Below are 22,265 nucleotides of genomic sequence, written 5' to 3'. Positions count from 1 at the left end.
GGCAGATAGGACCTCGATTTAACATCACATCCAAAAGATAGCACTTCCAATAATGCAGCATACCCTCAGTACTGCATTAGCATGTCAGCTTAAATTAGTCAAGTTAAATTCCTGATTTATGCTGCCATAGCTGATCTCAGCTAGACAGCAATGGGTGTGATAGAATTATCTCAGTGACCCTGGAGTGACTGGGGAAAAAGTTAGCCAGAGTTACAATTCCTGTTTGCTATCCAGTGACATCTGCTCAAAAATGGATGCGTGGATGAGGGAAGTATTAGATTTGGCTGTAAAATCCTGCCCATCCTAATGGAACTGCTTATTAAAACTCACTTTCAGAGTTTAAACATAAAGCATAAGCAGCTAGCAAAATACTGGAGGGTTGCCAGTGCCTGTGGAACTCTGCCCTGCCTGAGTCATTGCCTTCAGAAGGGTGGAGGGGAGAAAATCCCCATAGGTATGTCAGAATATGGTGCTGCAGTGTTCATTTCTGACTGAAAAGAGGTCATCAACAAGTCAGAAGAAGACAGCAGGGCAGTAGGCTGGTAAATTGTACGTATATTTAAGCTTGCGTTGACATTTGCTGCCATCCCCTTCGTTTCCAGTAAAGCTTAGTCTCTTGTTCACAATGCTGCCCACAAGGCAGTGTTAATTTAACAGCTTATCATAGTAGACATAAAAAGAACCAGCTGTAAATGCCAGAAGTCTGATACGAAAAAAACACTGCAAATACACAGTGCGACAGCAATAATGAATTTCCAGCTATGTATTTGCAATATTTTCTGCTTTATTTTCGTGGCACAATATATTGGCTATTTACATCAAGTGGGGTTGGGGGGGGCACTGCATTGTGTGCTAAAGAAAGACTTAAAAAAAATTCTGTTGCATTGAAAAGACCAGGTGTTGCTGTCAGTCAGAAGACAGTGGTACAAGAAGTATTTTTTTAAATTAAGTTAAAGGGTGGACAAATAGCACAAATTGACTACCCCTAAAAGGTGGTTTCGGTCGGCTTGATGGTAGGGGAGTCTATAACGAGAGGGCATAGATTTAAGGTGAGAGGGGAGAGATACAAAAGGGTCCAGAGGGGCAGTTTTTTCACTCAAAGGGTGGTGAGTGTCTGGAACGAGCTGCCAGAGGCAGTCGTAGAGGCGGGTACAATTTTGTCTTTTAAAAGCATTTGGACAGTTACATGGGTAAGATGGGTATAGAGGGATATGGGCCAAATGCAGGCAATTGGGACTAGCTTAGTGGTATAAACTGGGCGACATGGATATGTTGGGCCGAAGGGCCTGTTTCCATGTTGTAAACTTCTATGATTCTGATTCTATGGGCCCGATTTTAGCACCGGGTTTCGGGTGCGTTCTCAGCGGGGGGGCCTCGAAAATCCCGCTATCCAGGTGCGTGACAGGATCGCACCTCGATCCCGCCCACTTCCGGGTTCCGCGCTGACGTGCGGGGGTGCGTGCGCAACCCCCGCTGGTGGGAATCCCGCAGGCAATTAAAGCCAGCGGGATGCCACTTGAGTGTATTTACTTTGCTTGTTCAGGTCATTAAATGACCTGATTCAGCTGTCTTATTCGGAAGTGTGGGATTTTACCTTCAACTCAGACTGTTTCACATACTGGGGGAAACAGTCTCACTCCAAACGGATGTGTTGCAGCCAGCAGCCTGTAGCAGCTGCCAAGGTGCACTCCACAGGTGGGGGGAGAGACCCTTCATCAACGCAGGTGGCCTGTCCTCCACAACCCCCCTCCAAGCCAGAAGATACATCGACGTGGAACCGCAGCCCCAGTGCGAGGATACACCTACCTACCGTGCACAACCCCTCAGACCAACACCTGCCAGATGGGGGCCGCTTCGACATCCTCGGAGGATGAACAGCATCACCAGCCTCAGCAGCCTCGCAGTCCACGCCGTCCGCCTCAGCGACGTGGAGCCCCCCAACACGGTGCTGTGGCACACCCACCTGCACAGCAGGAGGGAGGGCAACCGCAGAGAGAGATGCGTCGCAGGAGGCACTACCCTCCGCACAGGGTCTACAGACCGAGGCTCAGCTTCATGGACCTCTCCAAGGAGCAGTGCATACGGAGGCTCAGAGTCAATTGCCAGGTAGTCGCCGACATCTGCAGCCTCCTTAATGACGAGCTGCTCCCGGATGGACGAAGCAGCATCTTCCTACCCGTCGCCGTCAAAGTCACCACTGCCCTCAACTTCTTCGCCTCCGGATTCTTCCAGGGTGCCACCGGGGACATCACCGGGGTCTGTCAGTCCTCCGCACACAAGTGCATAAGGCAGGTCACCGATGGGTTGTTCCACAGGGCCTCGCACTACATCAACTTCACCATGGATGAGCGCAGCCAGATGGAGAGGGCGGTTGGATTCCATGCTATGGCTGGCTTCCCACGGGTGCAGGGTGTAATCGACTGCACCCACATCGCCATACGGGCACCTCCACATGAGCCAGGGCTGTTCATCAACAGGAAGGGGTATCACTCCATGAACGCCCAGCTCATTTGTGACCACCGCCAGAGATTCCCACACGTGTGCGCCAGATACCCTGGCAGCTGCCACGATGCCTTCGTCCTCAGGGAGTCCACCGTCCCGCCCCTCTTCCACGCACCCAACACCGGCAACGGCTGGCTCCTCGGCGACAAGGGATATCCCCTGCACATGTGGCTTATGACACCTCTGAGGAACCCCATTACTGAGCCGCAGCGTCGATATAACGACAGCCACATTGCCACCAGGTCTACAATTGAGCAGGCTATAGGGCTGCCCAAGATGCGCTTCAGGTGCCTTGATCGTTCCGGGGGGGGCACTCCAATACACGCCACTCCGAGTGGGACGAATTATAGTTGTCTGCTGTGCCCTGCACAACATGGCACTACAGAGAGGGGTGCCGCTGGAGGAGGCCCCATGCACACCCGCCACCCACATTGAGGACGACAATGAGGAGGAGGAGGAGGAGGAGGAGGAGGAGGAAGAGGAGGAGTACGAGCGAGAGGAGGAGGAACGACCCATGGCCCGAACACCGGCTCACCTGCGTGCTCGTCAGGCCAGGGAGGCACTCATATGCCAACGGTTCCCCTAACATCACACTGTGTGAGGCGTTCACATGTCATAACGTGCACAGACGAGGGTCCATACAGGCTCCCTCCACAGAAGAGTGGTGCCTGTACACCTGCACCCACTGTATTATGCCCAATGGGTGGGACAGGGTGGTCATCGTCATGATGAGGCGCACGGAAGGGACATATTGCACAAGCCGCAGAATTATGGACAAGAGGTGGCAGCATTGGTGAGAAAAAGTGAGTTTCTTTCATGTTGCCATTCAAAGACTGGAAATAAAAATATAACAAATAGACAAACACCCTGGTGCAATCCCTGTGTGCTCACGGAACTTTGGGTTTTCATTTCCTGGTACCCCTACGTGGTGCTACCCCTGTGGCTCCAGCAGAGGTGGTGGCAGGTTGCTCCTGTTCATGCCCTGACCTGGTAGATGCTTTGGGCCGACGCCCCCTGTGTTTCGGTGCCCGTGAGGGCACCTCCACAGCCTTCCAGGCTGCAACCGGGGACATCCCCGGTGTCTCTCAGTCGTCTGCGCAGATGAGCCCTGCAAATACACCTACACCCAATCTGCAGTGACACACTGGGTGGCATCAGTGGTGGGTCCTCATAGGGATACCCAGGAGCAGGCATTATTGCACAAACCGGACAGGATTCGTGAAGACATGGCAGTAGTGGAGCCAATATAATGTGTGATGTGAGTTGTTCTTTAATTCAATAGAAGTATGAACCATGACAACCCTCAAACACCCTTGTGCATCCCCTTCATGCTCACGACACGTTTGCCTTACGCTGCCTAATGCACATATGTGATGCATGCCCTGTGGCTGCAGCACAGGTGGTGGCAGGTTGAGTGAGGCTGGCCGTGAGAGAGATGCACGAGAGGGTGAGTATGGGATAAAGCCATGAGATTGTATGAGGATTGGGTTGCGTGGTAGTGGCGGGATGAGTACTGGCGAGGTGAGTAGGTGCAGGTGAGATGAGGATGAGGTTTGAGTGGGTATGAGGGGTCATGTGACAGAGTAGTGTTGGCAGTGCCGAAGGGGATGTGGGGTGGGGGCAGTGTTGTGGCAGGCAGAGTGGAGGGGAAAGACTATGTGTTCTCACTGTGGCTGACCTACTGAGGTCATTGGTGTGCCTCCTGCACTGTATGCAGGTGGGCGATATGTTGGTGGCGCAGCTGACCCCCTCTGCCACCTCGAGCCAGGCCTTCTTGGTGGCAGAGGCAGGCCGCTTCCTCCCGGCCGCCGGGGGGAAGATCTCTGTCCTCCCCCTCCTCCTCACCCCATCTAATGATACCTGGGGTGAGGCATCATTAAACTGGGAGCAGCCTTCCACCTGGGCTGCACCATGCTGTAATTTTTTCAGTTTGTGGCAGCATCTGTCAGTGGAGGACTGCCCCTTTAAATAGAGCGCCTCCAGCTGACAGATCTTACTGCGCATGCGCAGCCCGCCCGACGCGCTGATCAGCAGTGGGGAACCCGGAGGAGCAGGTAAGTGGCTCCAGTGTGTTGCCTGCTACGATCGCGCGGGCAACCCACTAATTTCACCGGGCACGTTTTCAACGCGCCCGCTGGCCTACCCCCCGGGAACCCGCACCCCTGGTAAAATTGGGCCCTATGATGGAAGAGGTGCAATGGAATGGCATGGTGACACTGACTGGCATTCCTCTCTTTCATTGCACCACACGTTAACCTATACTGCACTGCACGGCCAGTCTATAATGGTATTATCTAATACTATTTATATACATACAGAGCAGATCCATAAGTACAGCTCTTGGCGCAAAAAGCAAACAATTGAAATTTTGCCGGAGTGCAGTGATACAGAACTAAATAAAACTGACACCAGAAGGCAACTGCAGATTATTTTCGAAGTGTGTCACTTTCCTTAATTTATTTCTACTTTTTCAGAAGCCAATAAGCTCGGGCGTTTGCGATAAACACTGCATTCATTGTTATCTTTGGGCAGCGTACGTGGGGAGGGAACCAGATGAGTTTTCGGAAAAACAGCCAACATCCTGTTACAGCAACTAGCTCGCCAGCAGCCGAGGTAAATAGAGTACTGGAAAAGTAAATTCAGATACTAGCAGACCACAAAACAAAAATACCGCCCTATCGAGTTACTGAACTCCAAAATGAAATTGAAGCATTAGATAGGAGAGAACTTCGGACACTCCTTTTATCACCAGTAAGAGGAGGGGAAACAAGTAGTGATGTACCAGCGGCTTATTGTAGGCAGGAGTTTCTGAGCCACAAACGGTAGCAGGGACTGGAGGAGACGGGAACCTTCAGGCTCACCGACGAAAATGTGGGTGAGACCTTTTGTAATCGTTGCGGTCTTCGTTACGGCGTGCACCAGTCAAACTCCAGGTAAGAGACATAATTTCACCAGTTCTCAATATTACTGTGTGCGTTTCAACAAGAGTTTATAATTGCATTTCAATAAGTTAAAACGTTTGCATCACCTTTGCCACCGGTTTAATTTTCTCCAAGTGTCCCAGTAATTAGGGCCTGGAATTTCTTCCCTGGCCGCAACCCAGAGTTCGACCCGAAAATGCGCCCATTCTGACAATGTCACGTTACCCTCAAATTTCCTGCAAATCTCGTTAGATTACGCCTGAAGGTAAAATGGGCAGAAATCAGCATAAACAATCGGGTCCCAAGGAAAGCGTGGAACTCATACTGATATTCCTTGTTTAAGTATCAAAATTCAAGTTTCACTTCATACAACCATCATTTATGCATATTAGGTGCAGCATGTTTAGTCACCTGCAATGGGGGATGCTTTTTAGTTTTTAATGTGGCTTATACTTATGCCATGTGTTATGCCATAACAGACAGAAAATACAGTGCAGGTCTCTGATGATAAATTTTAAAACAGCGCTCAAAAAATTGTAATAAAGCACCAGAAAAATGATTTTGTTTCTTGTAATGCTTGAAAACCTAGTTGTAATTTGAAGAGAACTTCTGAGCAAATGCAATTACAGGAAACTCGTCCTCGAGGCTCTGTAACTTGCGGGTGGGGCTAATTTTATGGGTGGAGATGTGTTATGGGCGTATTGTACTTAACTTGTGACTCACACACCCAGAATTGCATGATCTTTTAGGTCGGTAATTGATTTGCGCCCTGGTTAAGCGTATCTCCGGGCGCAAATTCACAGAGGAAATTCGAGGCCATAATGTTTAATGTTTCTGTGAAATCAAGTTTTCTAATAATTCCAATGAACAAAAATACACAGAATGGGCATTCTTGCTAGCGAAGAATTACAAAATCGAAAATTTCAGGCTAAAATATCACATCTGGGAGTTAAACCTACACAATTTTTAAAAATTACACACAGTGTTCCGTAGTTTGAGGACAACAATCAGAACTTTGGATGTCAGTTTCGATTTGAAATTCTCACTAACATGCACGGATACGTGAAAGTGATTCTAGGCACTAGCAGTGCTTAAATTTGTGAAGCTGACAATCACATTGCAAGAAAACAGTTTACCCAGCTTCAGAATGCAATCTTCCCAAACAGCACTACCCTTGCCCTTTCTCCATTTACTTCATCCCTATCCACACATAGGAGGTAATTTTAACCTGACTCCCCACAGTATCGGGTGGAATTGATTTGAGTGGAGAGTAAAATCAGGTGGAGTGTAAAACCAACGTTGCTCCTGATCCTGTCAGTTTCCCGATGGGCGGGTTAGGTTAAAATTGCCCCTATTATGTTTCTCCCCCACTTCATCTCCCACATTACTTTATTGGGTTAATATTACCAACTAAATCAATTGCATTTATACTCTAGTTTCTATTTAAATTGCATTTGAAATGTAAACAAATGTTTTGTTTTTAATACTATATAGCCAGTTATTGTAAAGAGGTTTAAAGCTGTGTCTTTAATACATCTGCTGACATCATTATTGGGATATCCAAGGAGACTACACTCTCATGATTCCACCTCAAATATGGTCTAGATTTCATTCCTATTTTCATTGGGGTATGCCGTCACTGCAATGCAGACAGTAATTGTACTGCAGTCTAGACAAATTCATTGTGGCTTTCCAAAGCAGTGTTGCTTTTAATATCTGTGTAAACCTCTTTGCATTTAACCAAAGTAACATGTCTTTAATCACATCATGCACTCAATGAGCTTAAGGACATATATTATGTGCCTGATCTACATGCAAAAATAGGTGGTGGATGTTTTTGAAATGTGCTGTGAAAGAAGGATGTTGAGTATCAATTGCGAGAGCAGAGTGACCAGGACTCAGGTAATGAGAAAGAATGTCCTGCTTGGAGTAACAGAGTATGTCACAATAAAGAGGCTGAAATAGGCAGGGCTTCTGTGGCATATGGCTTCAAGATTAGTGCCATTGGAAGGTTTAGAATGGGTACCACCTGGGAAAAGATCATGTGGAAGACCAAAGCTGGGAAGGTGTGACAATGTGCAGGAAGACCTAATTGGAACAACATCAATATCCAGACAGCTGTGGGAGCTGGCAAAGAAAGAGAGCATGATAGTGAGGTCTTCTGGAATCGATGGCAAGCCTAGTTATGATGACTAATTGACTACTTGGATTGTATAGGGCCATACCAGGGGGAATGGTCACTCCTCCTGGTATGGCCCTATCTTCATTCTTTCATGTCCAAGGGGTACATCTAGCTAGTTGAGCATATCTGGCACACAACCAGCTTAGCCATCCATCACTAGATCTGGCTAGGTCACATCAAGTGCTATTGGGTCTCTTAGTCCTCTGCCAAAACCATCCGCTACTCCAGGATCAACCTGGAGAGGAAAGATAACTTCCAGTTTTCTCCACTACCAACCGTCTCCTTAAACTCTTTTCCCTTAATTCCTCCCCTCTCACCTTCAACAACAAGCACAAGGCTCATGGACTTCTTTGTCACTAATATTGAGACCATCTGTTCAGTTGCCTCAGCTGTTTCCCCCCATCTTGTTGCCCACCAAGCCAAACTTCCCCTCAGCCTTCCACCTGTCCTAGGCTGGAATGCACACCTTTCTCTAGTTTCTCTATTTTGTTCTGTCATGCCCTCTCAAAACTCATCTTGTCCTCTAGGTCCACCTCCTGCTCCCTTCAGCTTATTCCCACTAAAGTGCTGATTGTCCAATTTCCCTTCCTGGCTGCCATGCTTGCTGATATTGTGAATGGTTCCCTCTCATGGGTACTGTACTCCTCCCTTTAAAAACCCCATCATCAACCCCCTCCTCAAAAACCCACTCTCAACCCCTCTGCCACCCCATCTCCAACCTCTGTTTCCTTTCCAAATCCATGCCCATCTTTCGCGCAACTCCATGTTTGAATCTCCTCAATCAGATTTTCGCCCCTTTCAGAGCACCAAAACGGCCTTAACCAAAGTCACAAATGACATTCCTGTGACTATGATCATAGTGCATTATCATTCCTCAACTTCCTTGACCTCTTTGTAGCCTTTGACATGGTCGACTACACCATCCTCCTCCAATGCCACTCCTCCATTGTCCAGCTCAGTGCAACTGCACCCACTTGGTTCCACTCTTATCTATCCCAATTGTAGCCAGAGCATCTCCTAGCATTGGATTTTCACCCCACCGCTCCCCCTCACTGTTACTTCCAGAATCCCCCAAGAATCTATCCCTGGCCCCTCTGCTTCATCATCTACATGCTGCCCCTTGGAAACATTCACTGAAAACATGGGGTCAGTTTCCACATGTATGCTGATGACAACCTGCTCTACCTCTCCATCACCTCAGTAAACCCCTCCAGTGCCTCTGTGTTGTCAGACTCTTGTCGGCCATCCAGTCTTGTATGTGCTGCAGTTTCCTATTGTTAAACATTAGGAAGACTGAAGTATTGTCTTTGGCCCTATCACAAACTCTGCATCCTTGCCACTGATTCTATTTGTCTCCCCAGCCAATGTCTCAGGCTGAACCAAACCGAGCTGAACTTCCAAGCCCATATCCTTTCCATCACAAAGACCGTCTACTTCCACCTCCATAACATTCCTCGCCTCCACCCCTGCCTCTGCCCATCTGCTGCTGAAACTCTCACCCATGCCTATGTCAGCTGCAGACTTGACTATTCCAATCCTCTCCTGGCTAAGCTCCCATCCTGCACTCTCTGTTAACTTCAGTTCATTCAAAACCCCGCTGCCTGTGTCCTATCCTGCATCAAGTCTTGCTCACCCATCACCCCTATCCTTGCTGACCTACATTGGCTCCTGGTCCTCGAATGCCTCCAATTTAAAATTCTCATTCTTATGTTTATCTCCCTTCATGATGTCGCCCCTTCATTTTTCTGCAACTTTCAAATGCCCTACAACAACGACCCCTCCCCCCGAACGCTCTGCTCCTCTGACTCCGGACTCTGTACGTTCCTCCTCCCTGCATCCCACCAGTGATGGCTTCAATCGCCTAAACCTCACTGCCTCTCCAACTCCCTCTCCCCCTGTAAGACCCTCCTTAAAACCCACTTCTTTAACTAGCTATTGGTCATCCCTCACAATATCTCCTTCTTTGGCTCTGTGTTCATTTATTCCTTAAGGATATCGGTTCTTTTGCTCTCTTTATTCAGCAAGAAGCCATTCAGCTGATATCAATTAAGGGATTACCATCAATGATTGTCATTCTTGCCTTGTTGGATAGTGATAATGTCAAGTCAGCTAAATCAGGTGGTTGTGGTTGTAGCCCCACTCCATGGCGGTGATTTTAGGGGGCAATTGCAGGTGCATTCGGGGCAGGGGGCTCCGAAAATTGCGGAAATCCCATTCGGGTTTGGAAGCCAGCTCCAAGCCGCTGACTTCCGAGTTTCCCAGGGACCCACCTGTGTGCGCGCGGGCGACCCGAAAACGGAAGTCCTGCCGGCAATTAAAACCATCGGGATGACAGTTAAAGAGCCAAATGTACCTCATTGAGGTACTCAAGGCACTTTACCTGTGACAGATTAAGTACTTAGAAAGATTTTTAACTTACCTGGGCGGCTTGCCCACTGCTTCTGATTCACGCCTGGTGAAACCAGACGTGAAGGGCCGGATCAGGGAACAAGAAACTAAAGAAATTAAATAAAAAACCATGGAAGGAAGTGAAAACTCTAAATGAACCAACCTTTGCAACTTGCTTCGATGTCCAATATCTCCCGCTCCGATGTCCCCCTCTTCACACCCCCCCGATGTCCCCCTGATCTTCCCCTCTCTCCCCCGCCGATCTTCCCCTCTCTCCCCCGCCGATCTTCCCCTCTCTCCCCCCCCGATCTTCCCCTCTCCCCTCCCCCGATCTTCCCCTCTCCCCTCCCCCGATCTTCCCCTCTCTCCCCTCCCCCGATCTTCCCCTCTCCCCTCCCCCGATCTTCCCCTCTCTCCTCCCCGATCTTCCTCTCTCTCCCCCCCAATCTTCCCCTCTCTCCCCCCGATCTTCCCCTCTCTCCCCCCACCCTGATCTTCCCCTCTCTCCCCCCCTGATCTTCCCCTCTCTCCCCCCGATCTTCCCCTCTCTCCCCCCCCCCGATCTTCCTCTCTCTCCCCCCCAATCTTCCCCTCTCTCCCCCCGATCTTCCCCTCTCTCCCCCCCCCCTGATCTTCCTCTCTCTCCCCCCCAATCTTCCCCTCTCCCCTCCCCCGATCTTCCCCTCTCCCCTCCCCCGATCTTCCCCTCTCCCCTCCCCCGATCTTCCCCTCTCTCCTCCCCGATCTTCCTCTCTCTCCCCCCCAATCTTCCCCTCTCTCCCCCCGATCTTCCCCTCTCTCCCCCCCCCCTGATCTTCCCCTCTCTCCCCCCCTGATCTTCCCCTCTCTGCCCCCTGATCTTCCCCTCTCTCCCCCCCCCCCGATCTCCCCCTCTCTCCCCCCCTGATCGTCCCCTCTCTGCCCCCTGATCGTCCCCTCTCTGCCCCCTGATCTTCCCCTCTCTCCCCCCCGATCTTCCCCTCTCTCCCCCCCGATCTTCCCCCCGATCTTCCCCCCGATCTTCCCCCCTCTCTCCCCCCGATCTTCCCCCTCTCTCCCCCCCCGATCTTCCCCCCTCTCTCCCCCCCCACCCGATCTTCCCCCCTCTCCTCCCCCCCCCCCGCCTGTCAATCAGGCTGGCTGCCAGGCGTGAAACCCGGAGAGGATGTTAATCATCATCAATCAACATGCAATCGCATCGGAAACGGTAAGTTTTGTTCATGCGGGTTTGGCACACACACCTTCACCACCCCCCCCCCCCCCCCCCCCCGCTTCCAACCCACCACCATTGTAAAATCGAGCCCCATGACTTGACAACATAATATCGGCAGACACTTTGGTGTGGTACAGAAGGAGTGCTGTATTGTCAAAGGGGCTGTCTTTGTTGAGGCATTAAGCTGAGGCTCCGTCCACTGTTCAGGTGGATATAAAAGATCCCATGGCTCTCCTTGAAGAACAGCATGGGAGTTCTCCTGGTGTCCTGGCCAACATTTATCCCTCCACCAAAATAGTTCAACTGCTTCGGTCATTTATCTCATTGCTGTTTGTGGGACTTTGCAGTGCAGAAATGAGCATGTCGCGTTTGCCGACATAACAACGGTGACGACACTTCAAAATTAATTAATTGGCTATGAAGCACTTCGGAACATTCTGAGGGCATGAAAGGTGCTATATAAATGAAAGTTCTCTTTTTCCTGGCTTGGACATGGCTTGCTAACCATTCAGGACCAGAAAGGATGCTGATCATCAGAACTTTCTGTAGATTTACTAAAACTGTATCAATGTGTGATATATGTTGTGACATTTGTAAAAGTCTAAAACTATTATATGGTAGAGTGCAAAAGATAAAGGCATGTTTTAGATTTGACAGGAACACGATTAACGCAGTCTGGTGACTAACAACATTATCCCTGTTGCTGAAAATGTTACTAAGGTCAGAGGAAGTGGAAAACTGTGATCCAACATGTTTTCCCCTTTGCAATTCCTGTTGATTTCAATATGCCATGTAGAAAGCAGGTCTGTGTAGTTAGAGATGAAATACAAAGCAAGTGTTACCTTTCTTGTCAAATGCTATTTTTATGCTTACAATCACGATTATTCTCTCAAATCGCCTCTATCCTATCCAGACCTTTTTCTGCCCTGTGTTTTTGTTGTACGGCCAACTCCTGATTGATCGTTGTCATTTTTGCATTTAGTGCAAAAATAACATTGAATTACCAGGAGTTGGCTGTACAACAAAAATGCAGTGCAGGAAAAGTCTAATGCAACAAGGTGGGAATTCAATGCTAAAAATTGAACGAACACTTAACTTGAATGAAGCAATTTTGAATTCAGAGGATTGGACTATATATGAAATCATTAAAAAATAAATTTTTAAAAATACTTTTGCCAGGATAGTATGATGTTACAATTCCTGGAGAGTTGTTCTTCCACTGGTCCATGTCATGCAGTGAGAAGATACAGACTTACATCTGCCATTCACGGTACAAAGTATCACGATTTCAACTGGGCCTTCAGGAAAGGATGCAGGGGTTAGCTCATCCCTGCCACAAGGAAAGGGAAAGAAGTCATTCTATGTTGCTGTCATGTACCTTCTGAGTACTGGCTCAGAATTAGCATTGACGGAAGCCTGGATGCAGATCGAATACCCATCACCTTAGTTGTGCTGTGCAGGGGACCTAGAAAGGGGAAGAGAATAATCTACATTAAAATGGAGAATGAAATGAAGACTTCTGGGTAAGGTATAGGAATCCAAATGTAATGTATTAATATGAGATGAAATGTATATTCTATCTTGGTATGAAAACTCAAGAGAGAACACTTTCTTGTATGACAACTGTATTTAAAATAAATTGGCTGCATTTGTTCCTTTAATAATAAGTTCTCCAAAGTTGGTAATTCCACGTTAATGCTTAAATGTTTAGTTTTCTGCTAAATATGTTCAGCCATTATGTTAAATAGTATTAGTTCTGAGGCCCATACAGTAATTCACAGTAAAACAAATAGTCATCCAATTGTTTAGATTACAAATCAAACATTCTTTCATGACCCTTTGTCATGAAAATTAGTTTTTTTTCATTATTTGCTAGTTTCTTCGGTCCATTTTCAATATTACTCAAATATTGGTCCGTGCTGCAGCATTTACATATATAGGTTACATTGGCTTTTCTTTCAAGTTGGTGTATATTCATGGCACAGTAAAAGATAAAGATGCTTAGCTGTGTGATATACATAATATTAATTGTAAAGTAATTATACTCTTTTCAGATCAGTGCCACCATCCTCCCACTGTGACGTTTGCTGAACTGAAGAATGAGTTTATTACTCTGCAGGATTTTATTGTGGGCGACATTATTTCCTACAGATGTTTGTCAGGTTATATTTGGAATAAGAGCACACCAGATTTTATCATTTGTCAATCCAATTTAACTTGGTCAGAGCCATTGATAGGTTGCATACGTAAGTTTTTTATAATTCAATATAATTTCTTACTGCTTCTCTTTTAAGTTTGCATTTAAAGACAATGGCCTGGATTTTCCATACCTTAATTTCTGATTTGTGGGCAGTAATTGGGTGGCTGAGCATGGAAAATGGGTGGAAGGCCTGCACTGCCAGAAATCCATTCTCTTTGGACACCAATGCATTTTCTGGTGGACAAGACCAGAGGTGAATGCTTCATTTTATGTGGGAACATATCCATCCATTAGAGCTAGGCTATTTAGGAGTGAAATCATGATGCACGTTATCACACAAAGGATAGTGGAAATCTGGAACACGCTCCCTCAAAAGGCTGTGGATTCTGGGTCAAGTGAAATTTTCAAGACTGAGATCAATAAATTTTTGTTAGGTAAGAGTATCAAGGGACATGGAGCAAAGGTATAAATATATATATATCGCCGTTCCTTCATTGTCGGTGGGTCAAAATCCTGGAACTCCCTTCCTAACAGCACTGTGGGAGAACCTTCACCACACGGACTGCAGCGGTTCAAGAAGGCGGCTCACCACCACCTTCTGAGGGCAATTAGGGATGGGCAATAAATGCCGGCCTCGCCAGTGATGCCCACATCCCATGAATGAATAAAGAAAAAGTGGATAAAAGGACCTGGCCATTTGTTGTTTTGAGGCTCAGCATCAGCAATTAAAAGACAAATGAAATGAATGACATACAAAAACCCATACACAAAGAAAAGAGGAAAAAATGACAATAATTAACTTGTGGCTTACACAGACATTATAAATTCATGTCTATAAATACATCTCAGATTTAGTTATCAGTCCTGGGTGTCAGTTTTGGCTCAGTGGAAGCACTCTTACCTCTGATTCGGAAGGTCAGGGGTTCAAGCTCCACTCAGAGACTTCAGCACATAATCTAGGCTGACACTTCCAGTGTAGTATCGAGAGAGTGCTGCACTGTTGAAGGTGCCGTCTTCTGGATGAGACGTTTAACCAAGGCCTCATCTGCCTTCTCAGGTGGATGTAAAAGATCTTATGGTTCTATTCAAAGAAGAGGAGAGAGTTCCCTCAGTGTCCTGGCCAACATGTATCCCTCAACCGACACCGCCGAAAAAATAGATTATCTGGTCATTTATCTCATCGCTGTTTGTGCAAATTAGCTGCTGTGTTTCTCTACATTGGAACAGCAAGTACACTTCAAAATACTTCATTAGCTTTGAAGCATTTTGACACATCCTGAGGTGATGAAAGCTGCTATAAGATCTTTCTTTCTTAAAGGACAGTTTAAGCTCAGAAGCTCAGAAATATACAAAATTCAGCAAATTATAGTTCAGCAAATGTATGTAAAATTCACTCAACTTAAATTGTAACATTTAATGCATGATTTCAGTTTCATTTTAAGAAGCTTTTTATATTATAAATTAATATTTCAATATCTGTGGAACATTATAGTTTAAAGGGTTTGAGGACTGGTGAAAAGTTAATTGATAACATTGGGATTAGTATAAACATTGAAATCATGTTTAAAAGATCTCTTTCTCTACTTTTTATGCAGCTAAAGATTGTGGTGACCCAACAGATATACAGAATGGTTACTACAGAGTTACAGGTCGTTCAATTGGGCACAAAGCAAATTACTACTGCAATAAAGGGTAAGCATTAATTCACGGAATCAGAGAATATTACAGCACAGAAGGAGACCATTAACTCAACAGCTTACAATTTCTGTCCATTCAGCAAGTAGTGCTGTACATATACTGGATAAAAATTAGTGTCTGATAAAACATCTCCATAAAGGAATGGTCTCATTAACAATCATTCCAGCTGCCAATTAAAAACTGTTAATATAACAAGAATGATCATTGTGGCAGTGGGACAGTAACATTTTTTAAAGTAAACCAGTAAATGCAGAGGCCTGCCCTATTGTTTATGGTGGGCACTATGGGTGCCTGCTTATCACTGAATCTGTAGAGACTCTGAAGTCAAAACCTGAAAAAAAAAGATTCTGAACCCTCATCCCTAACTGGATTGCTGAATATATTGAATCATAGTTTAAAAAGCATTTCTACATTAATCTTTTCTAACAATTCAAAGACTTTTCATTTACCTAAGGTTTTTCTTGTTCTAGGTATGAACTGTTTGGTAAAAACGATGCACTATGCACTAATAATGGATGGAGTAAGAAGGTTCCACAATGTGAAAGTAAGTAACTGATCTATTTTGTTTTCACTTCATAAATTTCCAAAATTGGTTATAAAGATTCACATCAGATTTAAGGATTTGTCTTTGGAATGCTCTCAATATAAAGTGTTGGAAAGGATTCTTTTTCATCCATAGTCCTATATGTAGCCTCACTGCCTATTCTAATTTTACATAATATTAGTGTATAGTGCTTATTTGCATACTGAGGATAAAAGAAGTTGGAAATGAAAGCATCTATCGTGATTTCCCAGAGGGCTGAGGAAGTAACTCCAATGAATAACTGAGCAATACAGAATAGGAAAGTACCAAGTTTCATTCTCCTGTCTGTGCTGAGTTAGCTTGATCTGGGCTGGGGTAGCATTACAATTGGCCTGAGCATCCCAGCGTTACAGAGGGAAAAATTGGTCAGGATTGCAAGTTGTGTGATGAGAATCCAGCAATTCCTGCGTAACGTTCTCTTTTTGAATTTGTTTCAGGTTCTTTGCAATCTACGAAAAGGGAATCATTTTAAAATTTTAAAACACCATCTACAGCAGCAATTCAGCCTCTAGTAACAAATTTACACCTTCAGTGCTCTAGCTGGGGCAGTGTGTCTTAAACCAGTTGTCTAATTGATACATTGTCAGATACTGTTTGTTAAGGAACTGTTTCTAACTTAGTGGCAATACAATGTTTCCTGTCCATGGCAATGCTAAGATGGTGATGTGATTGGATCACACATAACAAACTCAAATAGATATGAAACATTGACACTTACTGAAGTAAAGAAACATTTATAAATGCTCATAATATACAGTATACCATACTACAAGTACATGTTCGTGGATATCAGTTGAGGACAGGATTGTGGTTGGCTAGAATGCCGCCACCAAATAGCCTGTTGCTAGGGCTCACTGCTAGAGCTTTTTAAGTTAGAACAACGCAGATTACAGGATAAAATGATAGAAATGTTTAAAATTATGAAAGGTTGGGACAAGACAAACATTAACAAACTGTTTCCCATAGTTGAGGGATCTAGATCGAGGGGCTATAGATACAAGATTAAATGTAAGATTTTTAAAAAATTCATTCATGGGATGTGGGCATCGCTGGCGAGGCCAGCATTTACTGCCCATCCCTAATTGCCCTTGAGAAGGTGGTGGTGAGCTGCCTTGTTGAACCACTGCAGTCCGTGTGGTGACGGTTCTCCCACAGTGCTGTTAGGAAGGGAGTTCCAGGATTTTGACCCAGCGACGATAAAGGAACGGCGATATATTTCCAAGTCGGGATGGTGTGTGACTTGGAGGGGAACGTGCAGGTGGTGTTGTTCCCCTGCACTTGTCCTTCTAGGTGGTAGAGGTCGTGGGTTTGGGAGGTGCTGTCGAAGAAGCCTTGGCGAGGTGCTGCAGTGCATCCTGTGGATGGAACACACTGCAGCCACTGTGCGCCGGTGGTGAAGGGAGTGAATGTTTAGGGTGGTGGATGGGGCGCCAGTCAAGCAGACTGCTTTGTCCTGAATGGTGTCGAGCTTCTTGAGTGTTGTTGGAGCTGCACTCATCCAGGTAAATGGAGAGTATTCTATCACACTCCTGACTTGTGCCTTGTAGATGGTGGAAAGGCTTTGGGGAGTCTGGAGGTGAGTCACTCGCCGCAGAATACCCAGCCTCTGACCTGCTCTTGCAGCCACAGTATTTATATGGCTGGTCTAGTTAAGTTTCTGGTCAATGGTGACCCCCAGGATGTTGATGGTGGGGGATTCGGTGATGGTAATGCTGTTGAATGTCAAGGGGCTCTCTCTTGTTGGAGATGGTCATTGCCCGGTACTTGTCTGGCGCGAATGTTACTTGTCATTCATGAGCCCAAGCCTGGATGTTGTCCAGGTCTTGCTGCATGCGGGCTGGAACTGCTTCATTATTTGAGGGGTTCCGAATGGAACTGAACACTGTGCAATCATCAGCGAACATCCCCATTTCTGACCTTATGATGGAGGGAAGGTCATTGATGAAGCAGCTGAAGATGGTTGGTCCTAGGACACTGCCCTGAGGAACTCCTGCAGCAATGTCCTGGGGCTGAGATGATTGGCCTTCAACAACCACTACCATCTTCCTTTGTACTAGGTATGACTCCAGCCACTGGAGAGTTTTCCCCATGATTCCCATTGACTTCAATTTTACTGGGGCTCCTTGGTGCCACACTTGGTCAAATGCTGCCTTGATGTCAAGGGCAGTCACTCTCATCTCACCTCTGGAATTCAGCTCTTTTGTCCATGTTTGGACCAAGGCTGTAATGAGGTCTGGAGCCGAGTGGTCCTGGCGGAACCCAAACTGAGCATCAGTGAGCAGGTTATTGGTGAGTAAGTGCCGCTTGATAGCACTGTTGACGACACCGTCCATCACTTTGCTGATGATTGAGAGTAGACCGATGGGGCGGTAATTGGCTGGACTGGATTTGTCCTGCTTTTTGTGGACAGGACATACCTGGGCAATTTTCCACTTTGTTGGGTAGATGCCAGTGTTGTAGCTGTACTGGAACAGCTTGGCTGGAGGCACAGCTAGTTCTGGAGCACAAGTCTTCAGCACTACAGCTGGGATGTTGTCAGGGCCCATAGCCTTTGCTGTATCCAGTGGACTCAGCTGTTTTTTGATACCACGTGGAGTGAATGGAATTGGCTGAAGACTGTCTTCTGTGATGGTGGGGATATCGGGAGGAGGCCGAGATGGATCATCCACTCGGCATTTCTGGCTGAAGATGGTTGCAAACGCTTCAGCCTTGTCTTTTGCACTCACGTGCTGGACTCCGCCATCATTGAGGATGGGGATGTTTACAGAGCCTCCTCCTCCCGTTAGTTGTTGAATTGTCCACCACCATTCACGACTGGATGTGGCAGGACTGCAGAGCTTTGATCTCATCCATTGGTTGTGGAATTGCTTAGCTCTGTCTATAGAATGTTGCTTCTGCTGTTTAGCACGCATTTAGAACAGAGGCAAGAGATCTCCTTTACACAGAGCATTGTGGAGAATGTGGAATTCACTTCCAGGATTAATGATTGAGGCAGAAACTTTGTCAACATTCAAGGTTAGATTGGATAAATGGATGAAAGAAAAGGGGATGATGGGATATGAGAACAGGGTAAATGTGATTAGAACTATTTGTGTGGAGGGTAAACACTGATATGGACTGGTTGGGCTGAATGGTCTGTTTCCGTGTTGTAACTTCTATGTATATGAATAACGGCCACTTGTGAGATGTCAGGTACTTGTGGAATCATACCTTGTCAGGAGGCGGCTTCTTCAGGAGAGAGGAAACTGGGTGAGAAAAAATAATCTATTGCCGACAAAATCATAGGAAAAAGGGGAAGTACAACTTTCAAAGAATTTATGTGATGACAGTTAGTGTAACAGTTGTGTGTCACTCCATGGGCTTTCTCTAGTTCTATCTGCATAGCATCTGATATACACACACAGCAACTGTACAGCTAGGGAAAACTCATTGAATTCTACCTGTTATTTCCTTGAGAAAGCGTAAAAGTAATCAGACATTCAAGATAAAACAAAACTTTCAAACTAATTCCTCACCTATTAACACAATGGGATTTACTGCAATACAACTTTAAGCATAAATTTATCGTTTGCGTACAATTAATTCTGTTTAATAAAGGCTGAAAGTTTCTGATCCTTGCAAGGTAGATCTCTCTAGGTTGATGCTGTGGTTGGGCACTCCTGGTACCCTCAGACTATCCTAGCCAGGAGATCACAGACCTTGAGTGCCTAATTTTCCATCCATTTAAATGAATGGACAGAAAGTCGGGAGAGGGGGTGCAGTCATTCCAATGTGGAAGGAGTGCCAGGTAACGGGGGGGGGGGCGGGGGAGGGGATGGTGGAGACAGAGGGTCTGGCTTTTAATCCTGGAAGGTCCACTCAGCTTTTCATCCTTTTGAGGTGGGTAAACTGAGTTTCACATCTTGGGATACAGAGGACACTTTAGGCACTATGGAGACTACTTACCACACTGTAACAAGTATTGCCTTTATAACCAGTGAACATGCAGAGCTCTGCTTTCCTTGAATAGAAATTAAAGTACAGCTTATGGTATAATTCAGGGTTACTAATTCTGCAATGCTCACAGCAGGTGTTTGCAGTATGATGGAACCCCTGTAGTAACTGTGAACCCTGTTTGCACAGTACCAACAGAATGAAAATAAACACCTGGTACATGGAAACAGCCTTCACAACTTATGGAAGTAAATGTCATAGGTGATGTGTGCTTGCAGTGCTAGTATGTTTTGGGAAATTCCATTTTGAAACAATTATAGGAATGGGTGATCACATTGGCATCTCCTAAATAAATGCATAATGATTACAGCTTAGATTTTATTCCTTTATAACACAACTTGGGATCAACCAGTTATCATTCAAATCTCCATAAGGAATTTTGAAAAGTGTCACAACATACTAGGGGAGAAGTTGGACATTAATACACCTGCTTTTCTGGCGTGAAATAGGTGAAAGGGGATCCAAAATTAGGTTGTGCCTGATTGATACCGGAAATGTGCCTCACGTAAAATTGCATCAGGTAACTTTTAGTGTCTGGGGACTACGAGAGGTGGCCAAAAAAGGCCCAAAAACCTTGTGAAATTTTGTTGAGCTCCAAGGAGCTGGAATCTGCCTCCTGGCCCCACAAAACAAGTACGGACCACTGCTGGCCCCCTCTCAGCAACAACCCCCACTTCCTCACAGGACCTATATGAGGGCTGATGTCAGCATCGCAGCCAACACTTGCTGGTGTTGGTACCGGCGAGTGGCTTCCGGACACCCGATTAGTGCCGGCAACTTGCCAGTTAAATGCAGATGAGGTCCGGTGCCGACTGGCCACCCATTTCGGGGGCAAGTCCAATTTCTCACCCACTGATTTTAATAATATATAGATTTTCTGCAAAGATAAAATAAATAGCAAGATCCTTTAAAAATATCAACAAGCGTGGTTTTCTTTCAGTCCATTGGCACTGTTCAGATGGGATTTATAGTCACTACGGGGCACAGTCATACTGGAAACACCTGCTATGTCATCTTCTAAATAAACGAGCAATAATTACTGCTTAGTCTTTTTTTCCTTACAGTTATTTCATGTGGTTCTCCGGACCCAATTAGTAATGGATATGTGAGTCAAAGAAATGAGTGGACATACGGAATGGTTGCAAATTATTCATGCGATGCTGGCTACACTCTGACTGGTCAACATAACATTAATTGCACACATACTGGGAGCTGGAGCCACGATTCCCCTGTTTGTAAAGGTAATGTACCACGAAACTAGAAGAGAGTGCACATTATACTGGTTATTAGCATGTTTGTAGAACTTGCAGACGTTCTCATTACTTTAAGAGGCGTGGGGGATTTTGGTATTTGAAAACATCACTCTGCTTTGTTCTGTTCTGGTAACACAATATAAAGACAGGAAGCTTCCAGTTGGAATATTTCAGGCCAGAGTATTGAAGTTTTGCACCATTGTCTCAAAGAATACCATTGAGTTCTTTGTGTTACATTTTTAACAATTTCCCTCCACAATTGCTTTTCAAACTTCATCCCAAAACAGTTTATATATTATTTTCAACCAAGAATAAATAAATATCTCACAAACAGTTTAAAAAATGTAAATTTCTAGTGCAAATTTTCGCCATACTTCAAGTCTGCATGGCTTTCACTTGTGCCAACACTCTCTTTCACCAGCTACCAGGAGACGTAAACTATTGACCAGGCTGGACAACCTCGTCCTGTTTTCTGGTCATGGATGCTGTGGTATGTCACAGGGTAGTAAGGGGTGGGGTCATGCTCTCAATATGGCACATGTTGAGTTCCCAATCTCAATTGTGTACCACAGGAGTTGTAGGTAGATTTCCCCGCAGAAAGGGAGGCAAAATTGGATGGGGTTTCATCCTTGCCCTAAGCAGCCCATTTGGCAGAGATAGCAGGTCTTCGACTAAAGAACAAAGATAGCCTGTTCCAATTTGAGCCTCTTGCTGACAGCAGCCCTAAGGTAAGTCCTGGAAGGGGGTGGGGGTGGTGGTATAAGACGAACAGGAGGTGGGAGATTGCAGGCCTGCAGCAGCCCTCTGGAGTGCTTTGAAGCTGGGAGGAGCTCTGCTTCTGCTTGTGGATGGATGGTAAGAAAAAAAACATACTTTTTGCTGGCAGTGGCTTGTTAGGCCGCAGCATTCCCACCAAAACCTGAGCAGGCAAGCCTGGTGCCTGCTTCTCTCAGCGTTGACGAATTTTGCTGAGAGGTCCTCATTAGCATATGCAAGGGACCTAACGTCTCTTTAAGGCAGCCACCTGGGACATCTTAAAATCGTCCTAGGCCAATATGGATCAGACATATTTCAGGCAACCTTGGGGTGCCGAGCATAGCCCTGCAAAATTGGTAATTTTTCCCCCCTCCCCACTTTCCACCTAGGAAATGGGAGCAATGAGAACCAATTTCTATCACTATGATCCAGTCAGCAACAGTTACCAATAAAAGAACAGCGAAGGTAAACCAAATAATTGCTCCAAATATTTTTTTCAGAGTTCCTGTGTTACACTTCAATATCACGGTGACTAAATTTCACATTCATAAAACAGCAACAAATCAGAACTCAGTG

At 45.9% G+C, this 22,265-nt stretch overlaps 1 protein-coding gene across 11 annotated transcripts in view; it reads left to right on the top strand.

Moving 5' to 3' along the window:
* Positions 1-5,075: 5,075 nt before the first annotated feature.
* LOC137344484 (complement decay-accelerating factor, GPI-anchored-like) overlaps positions 5,076-22,265 on the top strand; it is a 56,713-nt gene continuing 39,523 nt past the window's right edge. For 6 of the 11 annotated variants that reach the window (XM_068007483.1, XM_068007485.1, XM_068007484.1 and 3 more), the window contains exons 1-5: positions 5,077-5,435; positions 13,261-13,452; positions 15,002-15,098; positions 15,575-15,648; positions 20,745-20,921. In XM_068007483.1, the coding sequence (XP_067863584.1) occupies positions 5,372-5,435; positions 13,261-13,452; positions 15,002-15,098; positions 15,575-15,648; positions 20,745-20,921 (604 nt within the window). In that variant the 5' untranslated portion in view covers positions 5,077-5,371. Of the gene's footprint in view, positions 5,436-13,260; positions 13,453-15,001; positions 15,099-15,574; positions 15,649-20,744; positions 20,922-22,265 lie in introns of all 11 variants that reach the window. The other 5 variants (XR_010968368.1, XM_068007479.1, XM_068007486.1 and 2 more) reach the window with 4 other exon arrangements.

This window comes from Heptranchias perlo, chromosome 27 (assembly GCF_035084215.1).
Source record: "Heptranchias perlo isolate sHepPer1 chromosome 27, sHepPer1.hap1, whole genome shotgun sequence".
In the NCBI taxonomy this organism is placed as follows: Eukaryota; Metazoa; Chordata; class Chondrichthyes; order Hexanchiformes; family Hexanchidae; genus Heptranchias; species Heptranchias perlo.
The sequence above is the reverse complement of the archived record's forward strand: the minus strand, read 5'-3'. Positions and strand labels throughout refer to the sequence as shown.